Genomic DNA, 18760 nt, shown 5'->3' with positions numbered 1-18760 from the left:
AGACCTCGGAGATATTGCAGGTTCAGTCCCAGACCACTGCCATCAAGAGCAAAAACTGTAACAAAGTGAGTCACATGAATTTTTTGTTTTCCCAGTGCATGTAAATGTTACGTTTACACATAACCTATTAAGTGTGCATTGCCATTATGTCTAAAAAAACAATGTACATACCTTAATTTAAAAATAGCTTATGGCTAAAAATTTCTAACCATCATCTGATAACACAGGGTTACCATAAACCTTCAATTTGTGAAAAAACACTATCTGCAAAGTGTGATAAAGTGAAGTGTAATAAAATGAGGTCTGCCTGTACACAGTTTTGGCATTTTTGGTGACTCTGGACAAATTGCATGGCCTACATATTTTTTCTTTTCATTAAGAGACTACTGTAAACCCAGTTTACAAAGCTAGCTTAGAATTTCACTGTTTCAAGATCTACTTTGTATATCTTAGACAGCTTAGTTGAAGTACTTCTTCAAGTAAATTGTTTAAAGAAATCAAATTAGATTTTCTTCTGATTTTAAAATGTTTTTCTCTCTCTTAAGACATTTACAAAAGTATTATTACTACATCGGCAGGTAAGAGAAAAGAAAAAAAAAATAGACCTTAACCTAATCACTGTTAGCATTTTGATGCATTATTTTTCACTGTTTTTTTCCCCGCCAATTACACCTTTTTTTTTTCTCCTTTTACTATCTGGCTACTTAAGGGGGTGATGGTGAATTAATGTGGTTGCAAGTTAATCAGGGGCCTTCAGTTTCACTCACTTGACATTACTGTCTTCACCCCTCTCCTCCCCACTAGAGTTGGAAGAGAGGGGTTAGTAAGAACCATTCAGTTGTTGCCTAATTACTAAGTTAATGGGATGTTCCTGTTGCATGTTCCACCTTTCCTAGGTAATCAAGAATTGAGTATAGTTTCTTAAACCTTAGCAAGCATCAAAGTCACATGAAGGACTTCTTAAAACACAAATGCTGGGCCTCACTCTTATAGTTTCTGACTCAGTAGATCAGGGTGGGCCTGATAATAAGACTTTCTCACACTTTCCCAGATGATGCTGATTCTGTTAGCCCAGGCCCACAGTTGAGAACTATTGGTGTGTAGACCATGATTTTTTGAGTGATCCTCTGACCATCACTGACCTCCTTCTGATTAACCAAGAGTTGATTTTAGTAGAAATCATAATTTAGATATTTTACATTATGATTTTCATCTCAAGCATTTCCCCGAGTTGCTGTAAAGCATTTTAACTTAAAAAACTACACAAGTAATACATGTTCATTAAATAAAAATCAGGGAGAAAAGAAGCTAAAAGAAAAATTAGTTACAAATTCCTCCAGGTCAATACTTTTAGTGTATATCTTTACAGTCTCTCAATAGATAGACAGACAGACAGATGGACAGTCTTTCTGTGGTCATACCACCCAGAATGTCTTCGATTTTGTCTGATCTTGGAAGTTAAGTAGGGTTGGACTTGGTTAGTACTTGGATGGAAGACAGACACAAAACTATGTATGTGTGTGTGTGCGTGTGTGCATGTGTATACACACATATATATACACAGACAAATATATCTAGCAAAAAGTAAGATCAGTTAATACATGTATTTTTAGTTATGTAGTTTTTTTACTTGCTATGTAGTGAATATCTTTATGTTGAATATAGATCTAAATAATTTTAATTGATGCAACATTTTCCAGTTTATACTCTAATTTATTTAATTAGTTCTCTTAAGAGTTTTGCTCCAGTTTTTCATTATTAAAAATAATACTGCATTGACTATCTTATGTTTCTCTGTATTTGCTTAGTTATTTTCTTAGGATAATAATCTACGTGTATGATTGCTGTGTCAAAGGTTATGCACTTCCCTGGCAGTCCAGTGGTTAAGACTCTGCTCTTCCACTGCAGCACAGCCAAAGGGGAAAAAAAATGTTATGCACTTCTAAGAATCTTTGCTAGTCTGAGAAACAAAAAAAGTATTCTAGTTTAAGTTTATATTTAATTATCAGTAAGGTTTATTGGCCATTTTATTTCTTTGTGAATTACCTATTTATATCCATTGCTGATATTTCCATTGAGTGTCCATCTTCTCATTTTTATTTGTAAGATATTTTTATTAGAATGTAAACTCTTTGCCATATGTTTAAAGTAGTTTCCTCCAGTTTATTTGACTTATATCTTTTTTTTTTGCGGTACGCAGGCCTCTCACCGCTGTGGCCTCTCCCGTCGCGGAGCACAGGCTCCGGACGCACAGGCCCAGCGGCCATGGCTCATGGGCCCAGCCGTTCCGCGGCACGTGGGATCTTCCCGGACAGGGGCACGAACCCGCGTCCCCTGCATCAGCAGGCGGACTCTCAATCACTGCGCCACCAGGGAAGCCCTGACTTATATCTTTAATAGGTTCATTTCCCCCACCTGCTGCCCCGTGCAGAATTTTTAACACTTTTCTGGAGTCAGATGGTACCCAAAATGCTTAATTACCATTTTTAATGGCTGTGTGATATTTCTTTGAGTGGGGTCTACCAGAATTTAGTTTATTATCCTCAACTTTTAGGGGTCCTCGAGAAGGCCTGAGTATGTCATCTGTGCTTTGTTTTCAAAGTTTTTCTACTTCCTTTCTTTAACCAGATGCTAACCCTGAGGTGACCATGACAATGCTTCGCTGGATCTATACGGATGAGTTGGAGTTCAGAGAAGATGATGTGTTCCTGACTGAGCTGATGAAACTAGCTAATCGGTTTCAGCTACAGCTCCTTAGGGAGAGGCAAGTCACAGCAGATATATTCAAGCACCTCAGATGGTGGTGGCTGAGCTTTAATTATGCCAAGCTCTGGGAAAACAGCTGCTTCTGCTAATGTAAATAACTTTTGCAAGGTGTTCTTTTAAACGCAATAGTGGGGAGAGAATTTTATCTCCCTTGCTTTGTGTTATCTTGTAAGCTAAATTTTGCCAAAGCTTTTAGGTATTCTGTGTTCTTTCACTGGTTTATTACCTGAGATTACATAGCTGTGTGAACTGATGAACTGAATATGAAATAATATAATCCAATGTCCAGCGCCTCAACTTTCCCTCCTATACCATTTCCTTTTGACATTTTATTCTACTTTCTGATATATCTACTTAGAAGGAGTTCTTGGTCATATTCTCTTGTTAGAAACACATTAATGACTAAATTAGTACATGAGAATCTGCTTCAGTAAGTTTCATAGTGTTTCTGAGGTCTCACTTCATTTGTTAACTGCTTTTTAGGTTCCAAGGAGATAGCCTCCTATGTTTTTTATATTGCATTTTCTCTGTTGCTCTCCCGAGTTGGCCTTTATAACAACAGAAAACAAAACGTTCACCAGACGATATCAAGCAAAATGCCCTTTAGTTTTTGTTGGAGATATGGCCCTTGGTAGTCAGCTTGGTAGATGGAGCGTCTTTTTATGTCACTTAGTAATCTTTTGTATTCTGCATGCGTGAAGGAATGGCTTTTTTCCTGGGTGGGTGGAGAGGTAGTTTCAGCTATCAAGAGGGATTCCACTTGTTGTGTTGCCCTCAGTGAGTCAAGAGAGACCTTGCTACTAGAGCTGCTTGTTCTGTTTTCTTTATGAGGCTGATGTTTCCCCTGAGATGGCCCACTGGGCCCCACATGAGACAAGTACACAGGTTACTCTTGACTGTCTGTGATTGATGTGGGCTTGAGTGCATGTTAATACCTAAATCCAATAAGTAAAAAAAAAAATCAAACAAGCAGGTCTAAGGTTTGTAGGGTACATACAGTATTAGGTTAGCAAAGATAACTTTACTGTCAGGGCCTTTCTTTGGGTGAGTTTTTGAATCATCTGAGAGTGAAATGAGAATAATTTTAATTAGACTGAGTGTGATTTATATCTACTTTTCCCCCCCCAGATTTCCTGAGCTTTCTCCCATTGACCTTGTCAAACTTGCTTGTAAATTAAATTGCTTTGATAAAAGTTCCCTGCAGTTTGGAGTAGTTTAGATAATTGTAATCTGTGTACCATTACACAGTTGTTTATTGACTGATTAGGCTTCATAACTGTCAACCTGACCAGGTGCTCAATGTTGTATTGTTGGATGTAGGCATTAAGTTTATCTGTCATGGCTTTGTTGAGGGCTGGGATGGAAGAGACCCAGGAGCGGGTTCAATTGTTGGCTTTTGAAAGGTCACAGAGCGCCCACTGCTGTCTGCAGGAGAAATTACACATTTGGAATAGGAAGTGAAAGGGCCCCAACACAAATGGGTGCAGTTAAATGAGAAGCCGGTGTTGATCATTTTTGTAATGTAGGGTCTTGGTGGTTTGGGAATGCTATCACCAGTTTGATGAAAAGGAAGTTTTGGGCATAAGCATTATCAGGAAAATACTCTTAAAAAAGGAGGGAATTAATGGTGTGTGCTAACAACTGACAGTTTATATAATTTTTTCCTGATTATTAACTACGTATTCAGTTCATGGTATTTAGAAAGTATAGAATGATATAAAGAAAAAAAGTAAATCGTCTGTAATTCAACCACTGTTAACCTTTTGTTGTTCATTCTTTCAGTAATTTTTCTGCCTTATGTTCATACACGGGATTGATAAAAAACTAGACAGGAGTTTGTGGGATGCTTGAGTATATGCTTGACTTTGTACTTTAAAAATTAGGTTTATCATTTTTGTGCATCTGTGTCCTTTTTGTACTCTAAAATTAAAAACATATATTAACAGCAACAAAATCCCTTTAGAGGAAAGTTAGTCTGCCTTGCTACTTTTCAAAGAGAAGATATGAACTGAAAATCTGAGTTTTTAGATATAATTACATGTTCTTCAATTGTGTAAATCATGTCAGTTACTATTTATAGGCTATCCAAATAGTGAATGGCACTCTGGGGATCCCAGAATTTAGTGAAAATGAAGTGTCTGCCAGTTGTAACAAAACATCTGTCTTCATGAAACATAGTTGAGTATCTTGATACAGTGTATTTTGGCAGTAGTAAGGAGGGGAATAGAATTTTCAGACTCTCAGCATTTGTCTGTAAAAATGCTTTGTAAAGTCAGTACTCTCTGAGATCACACCATGTTTTAGGATATTAGGATATTTGTCATTGTAAAAGTGGTAAAAGTTTCACATACCTGAAAAGAGGACTTTTCTCCTGGAATGCTCTGATTTCATAGCCTGGGTCAGAATAACTTCAAACATTGCTGTCAGTCTGCTAATAGTTTGCGGAAACTAGTGGGACAGACAGCAGAGGCTCAGAAATAGAACATTGTTATTCATTATTATAGTAACTTATCTAGATATTGTGACAATTTGATTTAAAAGTGCCCTGGGGGAGATGCTTCTTCACACCAAGCTGTGTAGCTTAAAAACAAAGCACTTAAGCACAGGTCTTGGAATAAAATGGGTGCCTGCATTTACTGCCAGATGGAGAAATGACTCCACGATTATTCTTGCTCCTAGCCTAAGGTCTCATTTGTGAGGTTTAGAAAGTTTGTTCCCCCTTCTTCCCATGTCTTTCTCATGACTTTCCTCCTCTCCTCCCTCATCTCCCACTCTCCACTTGGTATCCAAACCTCACCTGTTAGAATTGGGAGTTATCCGCTAGCCAATCAGTTATTCTTATTTATAGTAGTACTGAAACCCGTTCTTATTAGTTATTAAATTATGCAGCTTCCTTGAGAAGGACCTCAGCTTCCAAGCAAGCATACCTCCTATGTACCTCAGACTGTGCAAGGCTTTCATAGTTTTCCTTTATCTTGGAAAACGCACAGAGATCCCCTAAACCTCTGAGATAGAGTAATGTCTCACAGGGGGGGAGGTGGGGTCACAGGGAGCTTGTGTAGTTTGGCCCCTCAAATTCCGTAGGCCTCAACTCGGGTCTTTCCCACCTCACGGTTCACTTTGCGTTCAGCACTGTGTGCTGCCCTTTGATCAGAACTGGTTTTTGTGGAGCTGAGGACGGAAGCAGCGGTGGGGGTCAGGGAGCACCTGACGCCACATTAGGCCTCTCGACTGCCCTCGGAGGTGAGCCTGATTTGTAGGGAGATGTTCAGGCAAAGGAGATGGGAGGGCCGTGTTACCTGCCTCCTTCCCCCGGGCCCTGTGCCGTGGAGACCCACCAAGGTTTCCAGGAATTCTGGGGCAGTGGAAGTGTGGGCCTTCCCAGTGCTACATCTTCTAGGCTAGGACATGCGTGTGCCTGCTTTGTGCTGCCAGAGGCCCGCGTGCAGCCCTCTCTTCCCTGTCGTAGTTGGGGCTCTCTTAGTGATTGTGAGAGTCTTGTTATTGTTGCTGTTGTTGTTGTCATGTTGTTACCAGGCTCTATGGGACATCCGTTGTAGCCAGTTCTTCTCTGTCTGGTGTACTGTAGTTTGACTCTTAACTCAGTTGTTTCTCTACATGATAGATTTTTAAAGTGGGCTTTCTAAAATCAGCTTTATTGAGTTACAATTCCCATACCATATAGATCACCATTTGGGGAAGACTTTTAAGGAGGTGTTCATTTATTGAGGCATAGAGCCTCATATTTGAAGTGATTTCTAAGCCACACTGGTTGCGTGACAGAGTTATGCTTGTGGGAACTGCAAACGTGTCCCATACAATTAAACATCAGAGGACTGAATTTGATGCATTGCGTGTTTGATATTACAATTGCCTGTGTGGTATGATTACTGAGTTTCACGTGATTACTTTCAAGGCAGTTGGGGAGTTAAGCTTAACATATTTATTTACAGATTATTTTGGTTCTGACCAGAATGAGCAATATAATAATGAAATTCTAGGACTTATAAAATACAGTGGGCTTCCCTGGTGGCGCAGTGGTTGAGAGTCCGCCTGCCGATGCAGGGGACATGGGTTCGTGCCCCGGTCCGGGAGGATTCCACATGCTGCGGAGCGGCTGGGCCCGTGAGCCATGGCCGCTGAGCCTGCGTGTCCGGAGCCTGTGCTCCTCAACGGGAGAGGCCACAAAAGTGAGAGGCCCGCATACCGCAAAAAAAAAAAAAAAAATATATATATATATATATATATATATATATATATAGTAACTCAGCTACAGTTCATTCGTAGCTGCTTTGCTTAAACCTTAGACTTTAGTGCTATTGGACATGGCCAAGCAGTACACAGATTATTGCTTTGGTTTGTTTGTTTATGAATAAATTGGTCCTAATAATACTGTTGATCATTAAAATTGTCTCGTAGATGTGAGAAGGGTGTGATGTCCCTGGTGAATGTCAGGAACTGTATCCGCTTCTATCAGACCGCGGAGGAGCTGAATGCCAGCACGCTGATGAACTACTGTGCAGAAATTATTGCAAGTCATTGGGTGAGTGTGAGACTGAGAGGTGTGGAGAAGCGCCTTCACTGGAAGTCAGAAGACTGGGGCTTGGGACCTGCTTCCATAGAAAGATACCTCTCTGGCCCCTCACTTCCTCTTACAACAAAATTGAAGGCTAAGTAGTCGCGCTAGATGATCTGTGAGATTCCTTTGGGCTCTAAAAGCCTCATAGTTCTGATTTCGGAGTAGAGGAGCAGAAGATAGCTCAGGTCAAGAAGCAGGCTTGGAACGGAGGGACACAGGCCTGCTTTACCCTCCATCTGCAGGAGTGGCAGCTGAGCCCCGGGAGCGGGTGCTGCTGTAGGGCCAGCAGGCCTGCCGTGCTGGTGCTCGGCAGCACCCCTTCCGGGCTTTCCCTGCCTGCTAGTCGTGTGGAGGGCGTTGTTAAATTTACATATGCCCTTCTTAGGTAGCTTTCATCATAAAGACAGGTCTTGCATTTCTTTGTTGTAGTCTGTTTTGCGTTTTTCAGAAAATCATGGCTAGGGCTATGTTTATAACCTAGTTTCTGCAAATTGATCGGTACTCAACAGCATTATGAGAAAAAGTGTCTTAAAGAACTGGATTTTAAAGAATTGAAACAGGAACGGTAACCTTTCTGCTAAAGTAGGCAGAAACTTAGAGATCTGCCACAGTAGAGAGCGATGGTGACTCAGTGGACTGAGTTGTTTGTGGAAGTTCTGACTAATTCTGTACCTGTCTCCTGTGTGGGGTTGAAGGGGAGGACTCTGTTCTCACGGGGAGGGCTCCTTGTGACTTCGTCCTTGTGGAGTGTCCGTGTTGCCTGTGCTTTACCGTCTCACCCAGAGGCAGGGCAGTGCTGTGGTGAAGAGTCCTCGCTTGGCAGGTGGGCCTCTGGGCTCCAGATCCCGGATTGGCCGTTCACTCATTGTGCGACCTGGGCACACTAATTAGCCTCTTTATGCTTTACACTCTTCATCTGTGAATGGGGATAATAATAGTACCTACCTCATAGGGTTTTCGTGAGATTTAAATGAGTTGGGAAATGTTAAGCCCTTTAAAATAGGGCCAGACACATTCCAAGGACTTCTTAAGAAATGTCAGTTGTCATTATTGTTGATATGTTGAATCTGTTCTGCTTTTCACTGTCTTTTTAATCCTTAGGATGACTTACGAAAGGAGGACTTCAGCAGCATGAGTGCTCAGTTGTTATACAAAATGATCAAGTCCAAGACTGAGTACCCATTACATAAAGCTATCAAAGTGGAGAGAGAAGATGTGGTCTTCCTTTATCTAATTGAAATGGATTCACAGGTACTGTACCTTTTCCCCAAACTATACTTCTCTTGTTCTTCTCTACAGTGCTCCTCACTTTCTCTGAGCCATTGCTGGCACAGTCTTTTTTTTTTTTTTTTTTGTGGTACGCAGGCCTCTCACTGTTGTGGCCTCTCCCGTTGCGGAGTACAGCCTCCGGACGCGCAGGCTCAGCGGCCATGGCTCACGGGCCCAGCCGCTCCGCGGCACGTGGGATCTTCCCGGACCGGGGCACGAACCCGTGTCCCCTGCATCGGCAGGCGGACTCTCAACCACTGCGCCACCAGGGAAGCCCATCTGGCACAGTCTTTAATGTACATATTTCTACTAGTAGTTTGTCCAAGGCAGTCTGAGCTTATCCTATCATGCTTCTCAGTATTCTTCCAGCCTCTGCCCATTGCCCACTTCCAAAGACACATCCACATTTTTAGATAGTTGTTACAGCAGTACTTAACTTCCAGGTACCAAAATCTGCTTTAGTTTTTCTTTTGCTACTGTAAGAAATTACCACAAACCTAGTGGCTTAAAACAACACAAATTTATTATCTTATAGTTTTGTAGCTTGGAAGTCCAGTACAGGCATCACCCATCTAGAAGTCAAGGTGTTGGCAGGCTGTGTTCCTTTCTGGAGGCTCTAGGGAAGCCTGCTTGTTTGGGTTGTTGGCAGAATTCAGTTCCTTGTGATTATAGGACCAACATCCCCATTTTCTTCTGGCTATCAGCTGAGTCAGGGCCATTCTCAGCTTCTAGAGGCCACCACATTTCCTTAGCCTGTGGCCCCCTTCCTCTGTCTTCAAAGCCAGTAGTGGCAAATCAAGTCTTTCTCGTGTCACAACTGTCTGACCTACTCTTCTGCTTCCCTCTTTCACTTTTAAGGACTCATGGGATTAGATAGATTGGGCCCTCCTGGATAGTCCAGGGACACTCTCCCCATCTCAGGGTCCTCAACCGTAATCACATCTGCCAAGTGCCTTTCATTGTGTGAGGTGACATAGTCACAGGTTCGGGGGGTTAGGACGTGGACATCTTTGGGGCTGTCGTTCTGCTTACTGCACCGCCTTAGAAGAAATGTAGCTGCTCTTGACGGATGACTGTGTCGTGTGTTTTATCCTGGGTGTCCAGGGTGTGGGGGAGGCATTAAACTGCTAGGAGGAATTAGATAGTTAAGCCACAGTCTTTTGTGAAAATGTGAGCTGTTTCCCATCCGGCTCTCTGAACCTCTGTCCTGACACTTGTGTTCCTACAGCATTGTCTGCATTTCCCCCTTGTACTGTCTTCCATGGTGTTTGCACCTGCTCTGTGATCCCCGTTAGTCCTGGGCTCCCTGAAAGGCATGAGTCCTGAGGAGGCCTGAGAGAAGTTTGTGAATTCAGTTGAATTTGGAGAGTAAGATATAGTAAGTTATAGGACTAAAATTTGACATTTGTGTGAGATGATTTTTAAGAGTCAAGGTGTGAGAGATTTAGTTGTATTCTCTACTGGATGGGTGCTGATTTACAAATTTCTCTGTGCAGCTCCCTGGGAAGCTGAATGAGTTGGATCATAACGGAGATCTTGCTTTAGATCTAGCCCTTTCACGACGACTAGAGAGTATCGCCACCACTCTGGTTAGTCACAAAGCTGACGTGGACATGGTGGACAAGAATGGCTGGAGCTTGTTACATAAAGGCATCCAAAGAGGTAGGAAGAAAGCGTATTTTATATTTTCTGCAGTGGGCAATTTTACCTTTATCCAGGTAACTTTTGAAGACTCTCTGACCCTGTTCCTGTTCCACAGATTCTCAAAGGCTTCTTGAGTCTGTACTTGCAGGCTACGTGATTTAGAATTTGTGATCAGTGGGTCAGAAGAGAGATGGAAGAGCTATTGCCTTATGCCTTGTTGGTTAGACTCTTCAGAGTGTCAGCAGGAGCCCCAGAAGAAGGCTAGAAAGATGGTACTTATAGAAAAAGTACCTTTTACTTGTAAGCAATTGATGTGTTATTTGCTTATTCAATACATCACTTTCTCCAGAAATTGTGCTAGGAAGACTTTACTTGTATCAGTTACTGTAAGAGAGGGAAAGTATCAAGAACACGAATATTTAAACATATTCTTGGATTCAGAGTTTTCACTTTTACAGAATAGACTTCTCATAGATCATGACAAAGTGATAAAGTTTCATTTTGTTCTTGGGAAGTTATTTGAAATTGTAGCTGTGTTTGAGTACATTGTCATTAGTAGTGGGAAGCTAGGTAAGTGATAGAATTACGATCAAAGCATTTTCACCTTATTGAATTAAAGGGAAACAAGTACTAGTCTTTTGCTTTTCCCATGGCCTTAATAATTCTTAAGTCCCAAATGGATCCTGCCTGACTCTACTTTGTAGTAGTTATTTTTTGGACAGAGTGAAAAGCTATATAGGGGTAGAGTTCCAGTATGGAAAGAAACCTTTCAAATGTCTCAAAGCCTTCATTTTTTAGGGGGATAGATGACTTGATTGAAGTACTTGGCTGTGGCCACTTTTTTGTTTACATGTGGACTTCAAAAACAGAATACGTGTAATGGTTTCCCCATATCTTAATCATGTATGTTTAACCTTCCAGTTGTGCATTATTATACTGTTATTGTCTCTGCCATATTTTTCCTATTCACAAGTTGCTCCTAGTTGGTGGAATGTAGTTACTTCAAATAAGGTCCTGTTGCAGCTGTGGCTTTGCCCTTTTTGGGCATAGGCTTTAATATAAATATCCCTCTAAGTCATGCATTAGAGTGTTAAGCATGCTGGCTGATGGAGAGGAAAATTTTGTTCATCATTGGGAAGGAAATCCTTAGAGTATGTCAGTGTCAAGAGCAGATGCATTTTTCCCAAGCACCCCTCCACACTGTGCAAAGCCATTGGGTGCTGAGCACTGGGTGTGTGTTCAGTGAGGAAAGTTTCCACCACATCAGGAACTATTCTTTCCCATACTGTTTAGTGTCTGAAATGTTTATTTTGGAAACAAATAAACTTGTTACTAAAAAAAAAATCTCAGAATTATGTCTCTTTCCTCTTAAGGACTTAAATTCTTATGTATGATGAAAAAACATCTTTGATGAGTTATTAAATATTTTGATGATTGCTTAGTTACAAGAATTGCCAAGAATTGGTGGTGCATTTATGGTGCTTATTTGCAGATGATTTAATCTTCTGCTCTGAATTTATTAGTTGCTTGCAAGCATGTGGGCTGCAGTGTGGGCATGGTAAACTTGATTGTTGAACGTGGCAGTGTGGCCTGGTGTGGAGCACGGAGTATTGGCATTGGAGCCTGGATGTACCAAGCTGGGAATCCTGGCTCATCCACTTACTCTGTGGCCTTGGACAAGTCACTTAACCATTCTTGAGTCTCCTTTTCCTCACCTGTAAGGTGAGGAACCTGCTTTACTGGTTGTTGAGAGACAGGTTAGTAGCACACCTAGCCCAGTGACTACCATGTGGTAGGGTCAGCCTGCAGCTCTTACCTTGCCCCTGTGTTGCAGTGCCACGACCAGCTTCAATTTCTGTAGGAATTTTTTTCACCTTTTCCTTCTTCACCTTGAGCTGTCAGTCCCGTTGACCTGCCCACATGATTAAATTGAGTAATATACCTGAAATTTAACTGTTAACCTTACTTTAAGTTCATTGTAATATGAGTGAAGATCCTTAATATATGAGGTTTAGGTCTGGTTGTGGACACACATTAGAATCTCTAACCAGAAGACTCACTAATCATCCTAATAAGCAAGTGTACCCGTCAGTTTGTATCGAGAGCGTCTGTGAGTGAGTCCACAGGAGATGTACATGTGGCCAGAGGGATGCCATCTCCTCTGATTAGCTGGATCTGGGCAAGAAGATGAATCCTTGCTTTTTAAAACAATCTTCTTGTGCTTATTTTCCTTGATGACCAACATCAATCAGTGGGTCTCTTAAACAGCATGCTCCTGTCTAATTGTTTGTAGGAGGTTTGCAGATGATGCCACCAACTGGAGCAGCATGAGTTACAGCTTTTGTTAATTAAATAATGAAAGTTACTGCCTGGTCCCTGAATGAAACCGGTCAGGGAGGTTTGTTGAAAGAAAAATTGTGTGTGGATTTTTTTTAAACGTTAACTACATTGTTAGGAATATTTTTATGTGGACAAGTCATTATACATTTACTTGGCAGTTTCAGGGAGTGAAGTGATGAAGTAATTGGAACTGTTAAGCACCAAACAGTTTTTGTTTTAACGGTTTTTGATGGAAATCGTTCTAAAATGTATTAGAAGTTTTCTTATTGACAGAAACTTTATAAATGGTGTTTTTGGCATTTTCTGTTCCCTCCCTTTGTTCTGCTTTTTCGATGTCAGTTGTCTGTTTCATCTAGGCTGTATATCCATGGGCTGACTTTCTGTTAATGTAAAACATCATCAATTTTCAGTTGCCAATAATTCCTAAATAACTTTTTGTGTAGGGTGCCTATACTGTATGTATGTATATATGTGTAAGTTAAAAAAAAAAACACTTCGGTGCTTATGAATAAAGTAAATCTAATCTAAAAGCTATGATACTTTTTTTTTTTTTTTTTGCGGTACGCAGGCCTCTCACTGTTTTGGCCTCTCCCATTGTGGAGCACAGGCTCCAGACGCGCAGGCTCAGCGGCCATGGCTCACGGGCCCAGCCGCTCCGCGGCATGTGGGATCTTCCCGGACCGGGGCACGAACCCGTGTCCCCTGCATCGGCAGGCGGACTCATCCACTGCGCCATCAGGGAAGCCCTATGATTCTTTTCAAGAGGGCTTAAGATATAATAAGTTTTTTTATTATGCCATCCATCTGAATCCAACCGTTGATCTGTACCCTTATTTATGTGTGCAGTATTGCCCAGTTTATCTTCTGTGTGTATAGTGTATTATAAGTTTTTTATTGACATATTTTAGCTTTACTATCTGTTTACTACTTAGTTTGGAATATATGCCAAGCTTAAAGATAATGAAACCACATTTCACCTCTCCCCCAGTATGTTATTTATCAGATTTGTCATTTTAAGGCTCTCTGTCCTCATAATTCTAAATTTTCTTTCCACTTCCAGAATGTAAGTGACTTTCTCTAGGATATTTTATTCTATTGCTAATGTATTGTTTTTACATATTCTCTCCTAGACTGAATCTCTGTGGGGTTTGTTCATATTACACATTAGGGCCCTACTGAGAACCCTAGTATGTCTTTGTACATATGGACAGCAAAGGCCTGACCCAGACTAATCCCTGATATGCATGTTACCTGCTGCTTTCAGAGATCTACCGACATCTTTTTGTAAAGAAATCTAAGCTTTGGTCCTTTGCACACGATGCTGGTAAAGATTGTATCTTCCCCTACCCCCCAAGAAAAAAATTGGGGACAGAAGAATGAAAAGATTTCAGAAGCGTCTGGTTAGAGGATTCTTAAGTTACCCAAAATCATAATTGATTGGAATTAGAGCCATTCTGTTAAAGTGGAACCTTATAACTTCAACCAGTCAATCCATTTTCTTCCCAAACATTTCCCTGGTGCCTGTTTTGGATAAGACAGTGGTAGATACAAAAATAAATCAGACATGGACCAATCAGGATATGAGGGGCTGTGGTGGCCTAGCCCCGTCAGTGCCAGAGCTCACACTCTCCAGCAAGATGGTCCCTTGGAAGAAAGAATAGAGCAGATGGGAAATATCGAAAACCAGTTGATTTTGAAATTCCATGTCTACTGAAGATTAGATGAAACTCATTATTCAGATGAATAATACAGGAATACAGCTAACAGACTTGAGAGCTTTGCCACTCCTGAAATCCTAAGCCCCGTTCTCGATATTCAGATAGCAGAAGTATGGTTGAAGAAGATGAAACGGTATTGCAAGATATAAAGGAAAACTTCTCATAAGTGCCTTTGCAAGAGCCACTGCAAGTATAGCGGGTTAGAGGTAAGTATTGCTTAGGTATAGACCGTGGTCAAGAATGAGAGAGGGAGATAAATTGTGTTGTGGAGGAATCTTGGAACCCTTTATGAGAGTTAATGACCTTTGAAGGATAGAAGCCTGGTATGCTTAAAATTGTGGAGTGATATTGAAGCGAGGGGTCAGGACAGATGACAAGAGGTCATCAGAAGTTCAATTTGAGTATGTAAGTCCATGATCTCAATGATGAAATCTTCTTTGTCTACGGTTACTGACTGGTACCTTTTTGAGGAAGCATTGGTCAGAAAAGCTTGCCCTGAGTGTTGTCGTGTGTGACCATTTCTTCTATTGTTTCCTTTCAAGGAGATCTCTTTGCTGCCACTTTCCTCATTAAGAATGGGGCCCTTGTCAATGCTGCTACGTTGGGTGCCCAGGAGACACCGTTGCACCTTGTAGCATCGTACAGTTCAAAAAAACACTCAGCAGATGTGATGTCCGAGATGGCACAGATTGCAGAGGCCCTCCTGCAGGCTGGCGCCAACCCCAACATGCAGGACAGCAAGGGCAGGTAAGTCGGAGAGCAGATCACCTGCTCTGAGCACAGTTCCCAGAATGTTATTTTATGGTGGCACATAACTGGCAGGCAGGGACTTCATGTTTTTTAGTTCAGCATTATTCACTCTGAATTTTATGGAAGTTACAAACATTGATTCGTTTTGCAAATGAGAGAGATGACTAAGGCCAGAGGCATTTGGGGAAACCATTTCCATCCTGGGTAACTGAGGTCCTTGGATCTTTAAGCAGTTTCTGTCATCTCCACAAAACTCCATTTCCACCTTCGTGTAAGTACCTCTGCTTTAGACAGCTCTGTCCACACAGCTTGCCATCTTCCACAGCATACTGATAGTAGTTGTCATATTCCTTTTGCCCCTTCCCAGAAATATTTGGTTGAGGATTCCTTGTGGTTTAGAGTCTGAGAACGGGCTGCTTATCTCTGGGACAGCAGTGTGTGAGGCATTGAAGGGACTTAAGCCACCTGAATCACCGGCACTAGGGGGACCCACTTCTTACCATAGCAGCTCGGTCTTTTATACCTTTAAAAAACCCTGTCAAAAAATAACTGTGAGGTCGTCAGAGTAGGAAAATAGATTTGTGTGATGAGTAAGGTACTTAAATAAGGTGGATCTCCATGAACTCAGTATAATGTCATAATTACCTTATTTCCCAAAATAATTGGATTCCTTTTTTTCTTGTGATTCCTTAATCTTTTTCCCCCAAGTGTAATAAATTCTGGCATTCTGTACTTCTGAGATAGATACCAGCCTGGGAGTCCCTGTGCTCTGTGGTGGCCATCTTCCTCAGGGCACATGAGAGCTAAATAAAAGCAGTGAAGAGTGGTTAATAATTCCTATCGTTGCCACTCATAATGTGTTTGAGTATAACAGAGAATTATGGGAAGAAAAAAATTTCTTTTCAGAATTGTGGAGGATATGTAGGGAAAAGTAGGCATACCTATGGCAGAAACTACTGTTTTATTTGTTTTAAAAACATGAGTACGTATACATTCAATGAGGGTCAGTATTTAATTGAAGAGTATTTTATATCTCTTCCTTTTATTGATTCTTGTTCTTTTGGCTACTTGAATAAATTGTAACATATAATCAAATCCATTTTCATCCTTTGATACTTGGTCATGGTTTTGGAAAACTGTTTGTCAGGATAGAAAAAGAAACTCTGGCAGAAATGGGGAATTACTTGTGGATTCTAGTTGCCTCCTGCTGTGAGTAGTCCTGAACTGGGCCTGTCCTGAATTGACACCTCTTCTTCATCCTGTAGGTCTCCCTTACACTTGTCCATCATGGCCAGGAATGAATACGTGTTCAACCAGTTGCTGCAGTGTAAACAGTACGTAGGGAGACATGGAGAAATGAAAAAGCAGTTGTGAGGGTGGGATTGTGAGTGAAAAATGATTCTCATAAAATGTCTTTTAGCATTATCCATTTTAATAAGTAAAAGTAAAATAAAAAATTGTCATTCATAAAGTACAAAGAGAAAGAATGAGGCTGTTGACAGTACAGAGTGTCAGAAGACAATTTTACTTGCTATTCACATTGCTTCCTCATTCCAGATTAGATTTGGAGCTGAAAGACCATGAGGGCAGCACAGCTCTGTGGCTTGCCGTGCAGTACATCACTGTGTCTTCCGACCAGTCCGTAAATCCCTTTGAAGACCTCCCTGTGGTAAATGGGACTTCATTTGATGAAAATAGCTTTGCAGCCAGACTCATTCAGCGTGGCAGCAACACCAATGCACCCGATGCAATAACAGGTAAAACACAGACCCCGAAGAGCTGATGCTCAAGTCTGGAGACCCCATGAAATATTGTCAGTGTTTTTACCAAAAATTTAAAAACTGAATGGCATGCTATTATGAGAATTATTTTGTACGTAATTTTAACCATAGTAAAAAGCCTGATCTTGTGCTTCCAAAAATCTAGCCAGACTCGATAAGTCCGTTAAGCTGAAACACTTCTATTTATTTAATGCAGTGAATTTCAGTCTTTTTGGACTCAGAACTCTTTTCACCCTCTTAAAAATTATATCCCAAAGAGCTTTTGTTTAAGTGGATATCTTTGGTATTTACCATGTTAGAAATTAAAACTGAGAAATTTTTAAAAGATGTATTAATTATAATAACAACAAACAATTTTATGTTGACATATAACTTTTTTATGAAGAATAACTTTCAGAACAAAATTTAGTTGGAAGAGTGACTGGTTTCTAGTATCTGCATCTGTGTTCAGTCTTTTGAGATACGTTGTTTTGGTTAAAGAAAATACCCTCACACGGTGATGTAGTTGGAAAACGAGGCATATTTTAAGAGACTTTTCAGATAATTGTGGATATATTTCTTTGATACTACAGCGAGAAGAATTTATCAAGGGGTAATTTTTTTAAGGTTAGTTGCAATATGGAATCTGAAACTATATCGGTGAACTTTTTGTACTCTGTTATATAAAATCCATGGTCTGTGTGTGCTTTGAATGGATTTCTTCATGTGTGATTTTGTAACATCATGCCTTAGTCTTTTGGAAAATCTTGTTTCACTGAGTTATGCAGATCTTCAAAATGTTCATTTATTTTAGAATCACATTTATTAGTATCACCACTGATCTCACTGGAAAAGTCTTTCAGTATTGAGAAGCTGTTAAACTTACAGTTGCAGACAAAAGTTTTCCAAAATTCGAATTCCACTTGGAAGATCAAATTTTGTCATTTGGTGGAAGTATTGCCAGTTGTTTTTCTTACAGAGACAGGCTTACTTTTTAAGAAATTGTCTGTCAAATGCTCAGGTTTGAATAACCATAGTTTGTTAATCAGTCATTCTTTCAAGTAAAAATCGTGTTCCATGAAAAAACTGTTAGTTCAGCTTGCAGTGAAACAGTGACACAAGTGCTTTCCTTTGAGACAACTTGTGTAATTTGTTACACAACAGATGTAACATACTTTATATACTTTATGCATACTTCTTATTTTGTCACACAGAATTTTAAAGACATGTACTCAATGTTGAGATTTATTAAAGTTAGTAATTTTTACTGCTTTATCAAGGGCCACCGTAAGTGAAACTGGTTATGTTTTTGACCGAGTGCATGGCCGTGAGGAGTACAGCGATTACCACTAGTACATTTTGGGGCCCCTGCCTTGATTTGTGTTAAGGCTCCCCAGTTTGATCCACCATTGCTTTTGTGCCCTCAGTGCAAATGTCAGCACAGGTAGAAAAAGCAGATAACATCAAGTATTATTATTATGAAAATAGTTTTGACCTCCTGGACCCCCTGAAAGACTCTGAGGAACCCCTACGAATCCAAAGACCATACATTGAGAACCACTGTTTTAATGTGAATATGTCCTTGATCTGACTAAATAAAACATGGGGATATTTTAAGGAGCGGGATTCCATATGGTTCAGTATTGAGTGCTAGCAGTGTATAATAGCATGGGTAAGTGCCACTAATGAGGGGAACTGGCCAAAAAAAAAAAAAAAAAAAAAGATAGATATTAAATATCCCTTCCCCTAAAAGAAGTTACTAATTAACTTTAAATAAAGGTCAGATGAAATCACCCTTTGGGTGACATAAAAGCTAAAGGCAGCAGTACTACAGGATGGGGAGTACAGGTAGAACTGTGTTTTAGACTAAAGATTCTCTGGAAATGAGATAGTTACTAAATAGCTTTTAATTTATAAATGTTTGTTGGTTATTG

At 40.5% G+C, this 18760-nt stretch overlaps 1 protein-coding gene across 1 annotated transcript in view; it reads left to right on the top strand.

The window, feature by feature from the left end:
* The window catches only part of ANKFY1 (ankyrin repeat and FYVE domain containing 1), a 67922-nt gene that overhangs the window by 24785 nt on the left and 24377 nt on the right, over positions 1 to 18760 (top strand). Inside the window, exons 4-10 of the mRNA XM_065898047.1 lie at positions 2629 to 2764; positions 7186 to 7309; positions 8447 to 8596; positions 10111 to 10276; positions 14859 to 15063; positions 16332 to 16400; positions 16624 to 16823. Of these exons, the coding sequence (XP_065754119.1) occupies positions 2629 to 2764; positions 7186 to 7309; positions 8447 to 8596; positions 10111 to 10276; positions 14859 to 15063; positions 16332 to 16400; positions 16624 to 16823 (1050 nt within the window). The remainder of the gene's footprint in view (positions 1 to 2628; positions 2765 to 7185; positions 7310 to 8446; positions 8597 to 10110; positions 10277 to 14858; positions 15064 to 16331; positions 16401 to 16623; positions 16824 to 18760) is intronic.

This window comes from Phocoena phocoena, chromosome 19, assembly GCF_963924675.1.
Source record: "Phocoena phocoena chromosome 19, mPhoPho1.1, whole genome shotgun sequence".
Taxonomy (NCBI): domain Eukaryota; kingdom Metazoa; phylum Chordata; class Mammalia; order Artiodactyla; family Phocoenidae; genus Phocoena; species Phocoena phocoena.
Note: the sequence above shows the minus strand (reverse complement) of the source record. Positions and strands in the feature narration are given on the sequence as shown.